This window comes from Panicum hallii, chromosome 2, assembly GCF_002211085.1.
Source record: "Panicum hallii strain FIL2 chromosome 2, PHallii_v3.1, whole genome shotgun sequence".
NCBI lineage: Eukaryota > Viridiplantae > Streptophyta > Magnoliopsida > Poales > Poaceae > Panicum > Panicum hallii.
In genome coordinates this window covers 51010306-51017445 of record NC_038043.1, presented here as the reverse complement: position 1 = coordinate 51017445, position 7140 = coordinate 51010306, and the positions used below count along the sequence as shown (strand labels likewise).

Genomic DNA, 7140 nt, shown 5'->3' with positions numbered 1-7140 from the left:
GTACTCACTGATCCGTTTTTTAAAAGAGAGAGATAAGTTTTTTTTTAAAATGAGTTTTTTCACAGGTGAAGAATCAAGTCAGATATTTGCCCACAAAAATATCAACAATGGAAGATAAATAATTAAGTTCGTAGTAGCTGCAGTATTGTGCGACGTATTTAGGCTGTGTTTAGTTCGGCAGGCGTTAGGAAAAAATTTTTTTTACAAAGGAATCTTACCAATTTGAAGTACTAAATAAAGTCTATTTACAAAACTTTTTGTATAGATGGGTTGTAAATCGCGAGACGAATCTAATGATGCTAATTAATCCATAATTAAGCAATAATTAGCGGATGGTTACTGTAGCATCACTGTTGCAAATCGTGGATTAAGTAGGCTCATTAGATTCGTCTCGCGATTTACAGCCCATCCATGCAAAAAGTTTTGTAAATAGACTTCATTTAGTATTTCAAATTAGCAAGATTTTTTTTACAGCTTTTTTAGGGGGTGGAAACTAAAAAGGACCAAGCGCCTTGCTGATTAGGAAGGTGAAACTGGGGCACGTTCTCAGCCTTTCACTGTGCTGCTTTCCCCGAAGGGGAGACGGGCCCATCGCCCGCTACGGACAAGGGGACACGCCGACCGAGCCCGGCAGGCGGCTGGCCGGAGACTGGGCGGAGCGATCGCGAGAGCGATTCGGTTCAGGACTTCAGGCTGTCCCGGTCTCTCCAGGCTGCAGCAGCAGCGCATCTGCGCATCGCTGCTCCTTTTCACTCCTAGCTGCTGCCTGCTGGGTGTTGGCAAAGGCAGACCAATGCCAGCACGCAAGCCAGGCCAGCCACCGGGTGCACACTGTGCAGCGCCGTGGCCGTGGCTGGCAGTTGGCATGGAGCCCGGACCGGAATGAAGATTAGTTGCCGTCCACAAAACCGTTTTTTCGGCCCGGACCGGTTAACTTGTGCGCCGGCCACCATGGATCGAGCCCGGCCGACCGGCCCGACGGGGCGCGCACGGCGCACGTCGCGCGGCGCCGGCCGCCGGGTCATTCCGGCGCAATGCGCGGACAGGAGCTCGCCGGAGTAGAGCAGCTGCGCCGTTGAGTCGTGACCATGGCTGGCTTCACGGTCCGCTCACGTCCTCGGGATCACGGATTGCTCTCCAACGGGACGTTCTCTTTCCTCGCACGCGGCCGCCCGAGCCTGATCATACTAGCTCCCGCTTAGATCGCAAATCTTTATAACTTTTGGAACTTTTCGCTACTGTAGCATTTTCGTTTGTATTTAACAAATTTTATCTAATTATGGACTAACTAGGCTTAAAAGATTCGTCTTGTGATGTACAATTAAACTGTGCAATTAGTTATTTTTTTACATACATTTACTGCTTCATGCATGTGTCCCAAAATTGATGTGATGGAGAGAGATTGTAAAAAGTTGGAAGTTGGAAGGAATAACGCGCTAGTAATCCCCTGCTCGGCTCTTCGCTGACTCCTGTTCCTCAGTTCCTGTATCTATCTGTTGCTCCGTCGCCGTGCGTTGGAACTCGGAAGTTGGACGCACTGTAAAAGCTGCACGAGCCTGCGAGGGGGAGACGAGGCCTTTGAAGCTTTTCTTTTACCCTGCCGCTAGCACGCAGGATCCTTTTCCGTGCAGCCTTTGGGAGGCAGCTCGCTGAAACTGGCCTGGCCCACGTCGAGAGTTTGGCCAGGACAAACGGACAAGATGCGGCGTGCCTCGCAAGAGCTTGGGGTAAATGATCCTGGCTCAGGATTGGCTCATTGGCGGCTGCAGCTCTCTGCTCCCTAAAAACCTGCGAGCAACTTTGAGGCAAATGCTGTGCAAAAGAGGTGCAAATTTGTAAACGCAAGGAGAAAAACGTGTAATAGCCTAATAGGGCACCAGCTCATGATGCAACGCTGCGGTGAGGGTAGAAAAATGTAAACGCATGTACTTGCCCTTAGCTTTAGTACTCACTCAAACACATAACTGAATTTCTCTGCAAACATTGATGCAATTAGTTTCGTTGTAAAAAGACAGATATGATGATGAATTACTGTATTTTCAAGCTTGGTAGCAGTAAAAAGCTATCATGCAATGTTGCAAACATTGATGCCATTAGTTTCGTTGTGCTAGGATAAAGTAAAGAAATACTATGGTTCTGCACACTGGAGAAACATAGCTACTGTTAAGAAATCTGGGATAAGGAAAATAAACGTGTGTTCTGAAAGGGTGCGCATCTTGCGCTAGTTCCCTGGGAGAGTCGAACCTATACGAAATCAGTTCCATCATGACGAGAAAAAAATATCAAAAAAGGGGGTATTGAACTGCATTAGCACCATAGTTGAAACCAAATGGTCAAATAAACACCAGGAAGCATCAATTTGAGAGGACAACGTCGTAGAATAATCTGCACAGCATAGGCATCCAAGAAACTCTAGCCAATGGCAAAGAGAAATCAAGTTGCTACTAAGGGTGCGTTGTTCTCCATTATAGGGCTCTGTTTTTAGCGCTTGCTCTCTCTGAAGAATCGCGGTCTTATTAGAGGCCGGATTAGAGGGATGTTCGGTGCCGGACCTCTAAATTTTAGATGTTTCGGGTTTTAGGGTGTGTTCGTTTTTCATTGGGATCGGGAGATTTTAGGGTGTGTTCGTTTCCTAGGGTCTAAAATTTTATAAACAGATTTTATTTAATACTTATTCTCTTTAATATGACAAGTCTAAATTTTAGAGGGGAGGAAACTCGAACGCACCCTCAGTGAAGCTGAAGCACCACAACCCTAACACTACCTTGACACAGAACTAGTAGATAATACGAGGAGAATTAAAGCATCAGAAAAGGCTAGGAAGACTTGCAACAGCAAGGGCCTGATTTATTCTTGATGCAAAGGCGCCACTACTTCCCATCACGGCTTGCCTCTCCCTGCTGCTTCTTGTCCTGCAGGAACTCCACGAGCCCCTGCAGCGCGACGTCGGCGTCCTCGCTCCGCAGCAGCATCTCCGACACCTCGGCCGGCGTCACCTCCACGGCTCCACCGCCGAGAGCAGCTCCTGGACCTCCGGGAACAGGGCGTGGTCGTCGGCGAGGAAGTAGTTCCGGGCCAGCGTCTTGAACGCCTCCCAGCCGCATTAGCCCATGTGTACCTGCATGTCCATGCGCCCCGGTCGGAGCAGCGCCGCGTCGAGGCGGTCCTTGTAGTTGGTGGTGAAGACGATGATGCGCTGCTCGCTGCTCGTCGACCACAGCCCGTCGATGAAGTTGAGCAGCCCGGACAGAGTGACGCCGTCCGTCGGAGCCGGACCGTCCCTAGACGGACGGCAGCATTTAGGAACGGAGTTGCAGTCAGTCAGTAGCTCTCGAGCCAAGCTCCATTGTTACCAGAGTCAGCGTCATGCAGAAATCAACACGTTGAATTGTATACAAGAATCAGGAGCCATGGATCTTTATTCCTCAAGAACGTACCTTGCCCGAGTCTGAGGAATCCGACTCGGCGTCATCAGATTTTTCTTCCCTCGACGCGGCGCTGAAGCAGCAGTCGATGTCCTCGATGACGAGGATGGATTTGTTCTCCAAGCCGATGAGCAGCTTCTGCAGCGTCGAGTTGCTGTGCACATCGGAGAGGTCGAGGTCGTAGAGGTTGAAGTGGAGGTAGTTGGCCATGGCGGCGACGAGGCTTGACTTGCCGGTGCCGGGCGGGCCGTAGAGCAGGTACCCGCGCGTCCACGCCTTGCCGATGCGGCGGTAGTAGTCCTTGCGCTTGAGGAAGCGGTCCAGATCGGCGATGAGGGTCCGCTTCAGCTCGGGGTCCATGGCGAGCGTGTCGAACTTGGCCGGGTGGTGGTGGGTGATGCCATGCCAGGACGAGCCCACGTTCATGACGATCTCGATTTTGCACTGCCGCCACCGCTCCTCCCCGACCGTCGCGATTATGAAGGGCACGTACCTGCCCAGCGCCATGTCCGTCTGCTCCGCGTCGAAGCAGAGCACTAGCGCGTCCGGCGCGCGGCGACCGTCGTTGTCGTGGTGGCGGCCGCGGCGGCGGGAGCGGCGAGTCGAGGTCGAGGTCCACTTGAACTCGACGCCTTCGAAGACGTCGGTCATCGAGTCTCCGGGCATCATGGAGAGGCGCCGCCGCGCGCCGCGGACGGCGAGGCAGAGCTCGCCCATGGCGTGCGGTGTCGAGGTACGCGCGCGCGTCCGCGTAGAACCGGTTCAGGGTCCCGTCGCCGGCGTCCCGGCTGATGTAGATGGTCTTGACGCGGCGCTGCTTGGGGCGCGGCAGGATGTGGTCGCGGACGACGGACGCGGCCCGGCGCACCGTGTCGCGGACCTCGTCGGGGAGAAGCTCGCGCGCCATGGTGCGCGCCAGCACGGTGTACCCGGCCGCCACGGTCACCGCCTTCTTGTAGGTCTCCGCCGCCTTGCCGTAGGACGGGGACGCCAACACCGACGAGAGGTCCATGGCAGCTCGCCCACTTGCCTTGAGCACCTGGGCCACGTTTAGATTGTAAATTTGTATAACATTTGGAACTTTTTGCTACTGTAGCGTTTTCGTTTGTATTTGACAAATTTTATCTAATCATGGTCTAATTAGGCTTAAAAGATTCGTCTCGTGATGTACAATTAAACTGTGCAATTAGTTATTTTTTTACATATATTTACTGCTCCATGCATGTGTCCTAAAATTGATGTGATGGAGAGAGAGCGTAAAAATTATAACATTTGGAAGCGATCTAAACGGGGCCCTGGACTGTGAATCTGTGATGCCAGGCAATATCTGGTGGAACTTGGGAGTGAAACTTGGATATAAATAAGCAACCATCAGGTCAGGCGAGCTCGTTTGCTTGTCCAATACTACTCCAATTCGGACGGGACCCTACCTGGCTGCCTTTGTTGACTTGCCGTATGGACTCTGGTCTTGTCGGGGCCCGTGAACACAGACTACCAGCCACTGCCAGAGAGCCACCAAGGATGGTCTGAAGAAAACACATGTTAAAGTTTACCCTTGGCACAGGTTAAAGTTTCTTCTTAAGAGAACACATGGTCTGAAAGTTTCAATTCGAATCAGCATTATGAATCACCTTTAGCATTAGAATGTTTGTGAGACCTCGTACAATACTTTGCACCTCTCCTGCGTTGGCAATATTTCGGGGAAGTCTTCAGAATTTGAAACATGTTTTGCGAACCGATTTATTTGTATCACATGCTCTCTCTCCGTTGATTGGGATTTGGGGGTGGAGACATGTCAATGCAGTATCCTGGACTAGATACGACTATCCGAAAGGATTCGTGCAGGGATAGCCGAGTAGGGGCGCAGCCTGCACCAGCAGTCCCATTGCCCAAGCCCCAAGGAGAGGCTTGCGTCGCAAGGATCCCGGGCTCCCGGCCGGCCAGCAATGGATCAACTTGGTCAAACCATCTTTTCTAGCGCAGTCTAAACGGATTCAGTAGCTGAAATGCACACTTTTCTAGTTTTTTTATTTCGGGTTCATGGTCATGGCGCGGCATTACAAGATCAGGCAACCATCCTCAAGAATGATGATGGACTGATGGCCAATTCCACTTGATTCGTTTTTGGGCTTCAGTAGAGCACAGCATGAACAGTGAGCATAGCTTGCGCTCTGTACGTTATGCTAGCATTTCGGGCGCACACTCAAAGCTCTCTATGAAAAAAACAAAGGGAAAAAGTAGCGATAAATGCTGTTATAATTCGCGTGCATGAATAATGCTATTGTGAGTTGTCATATCTTCAGGTTAAGAATGCAGCCGTCAGTACTTAGGGGCACTGTTTCGAGTCCCTCATTTTTACATTTGCTCAAAGAAAATCATATACTGGTGAAGCTGAACTGCAAAGAATGACAGCCTGCAAAGGAATCGTGCTGCATACCCATCTCATTTCATAGTCCCCCGCTTTTACAATAGCTACAAAAAAATACGCACTGTAAGCTGTATTATGCAGAGTAATCATTCTACATGTCATCTCATTTCGTAGTCGTTTATTAGAGGTCCAATCAAGCACGAATCCTTCAGCAAAGCAGACAACAGATTTATATCAATGCATTTGATGAAGCATCTTGCTTGTCAGCACATTCTTTGTTTCGCTGCTACAATTTGAATTTAACATCATCACAAGGCCTCTTACTTGTCAGTACTCAGTAGTACAAGCAAGGTAGAGTTCACTACTGGACCAGGGTTGCATCCAGCAGCAGCGACGGGCACCGTCCATGACCTCGAATCGACCTCAAACCAGCATCCATGACCGTTCGGCTACACGGATGGCTCCGGCCGCATGTGATGGCAGACAGGAAGAACTAGCACGACGCCGGTGGCAAGAGTGCTTGGTTAGCGCGACGAAATCCGTGCTCGCGCGGGCAGCGGCGCAGTGCGGCGACAAGGCCGACGACACGCACGTATCGCCCCCGGCAGAGGTCAGGAAGGCATGGTTCCCCACAACACAGGTCACTCGGCCCTCTGGGCGACGGCGCCATGCCCCCACTGAAGCTTGCCACCGATGGTGTTTCCGCGCCGCCAGGTCCACATTGCGGCACGTCCGCCTGGAACACGAGACGCTTCTGCCGCGCGTCCGGCAACGGGAAGCCGGGAACGCGACCTTGCGCTTGAGGTTCATTTCTCGTAAACTCTGTAAAGTCTGTAGACGGTTATGATTCGTTTATAACGTTTACAGATGATTATTCGCGTTATGACTGTATTTATCCAATTAAATAAAGATCAGAAGCGTTAGATAAATTTAAGATTTTTAAGGCTGAAGTAGAAAATCAGCAAAATCCTAAAATAAAAGTAGTAAGATCTGACCGTGGAGGTGAGTATTACGGTCGACACACCCCGTATGGCCAAGTTCCTGGACCCTTTGCAAGGTTTCTACAGGAAAATGGAATAGTAGCTCAGTACTCTGCACCGGGCGAGCCTCAGCAAAATGGAGTCGCTGAAAGACGTAACCGTACCTTAATGGATATAGTGAGAAATATGCTAAGCTATTCCACGTTACCGTTTAATTTATGGATGGAGGCGTTAAAAATCGCTATTCATATTCTTAATCGCGTACCGAGTAAGTCGGTGCCTAAAACACCGTATGAGTTATGGACAGGAAGAAAACTCACACTAAATTATTTATATTTGTGGGGCTGTCCAGCTGAGGCGAAAGTAT

The 7140-nt window shown here is 50.5% G+C and overlaps 1 protein-coding gene across 1 annotated transcript; it reads right to left on the bottom strand.

Annotated features, from left to right (window-relative positions):
• Positions 1-2753: 2753 nt before the first annotated feature.
• LOC112881235 (AAA-ATPase At3g50940-like) lies at positions 2754-4437 on the bottom strand. The gene is made up of 3 exons (XM_025945912.1): positions 4177-4437; positions 3438-4133; positions 2754-3281 (listed from the first exon to the last, which is right to left on the bottom strand). Exons 1-3 carry the CDS (start codon positions 4435-4437, stop codon positions 2871-2873), a joined length of 1368 nt encoding a protein of 455 aa, XP_025801697.1. The 3' UTR covers positions 2754-2870.
• Between the last annotated feature and the right edge of the window lie 2703 nt (positions 4438-7140).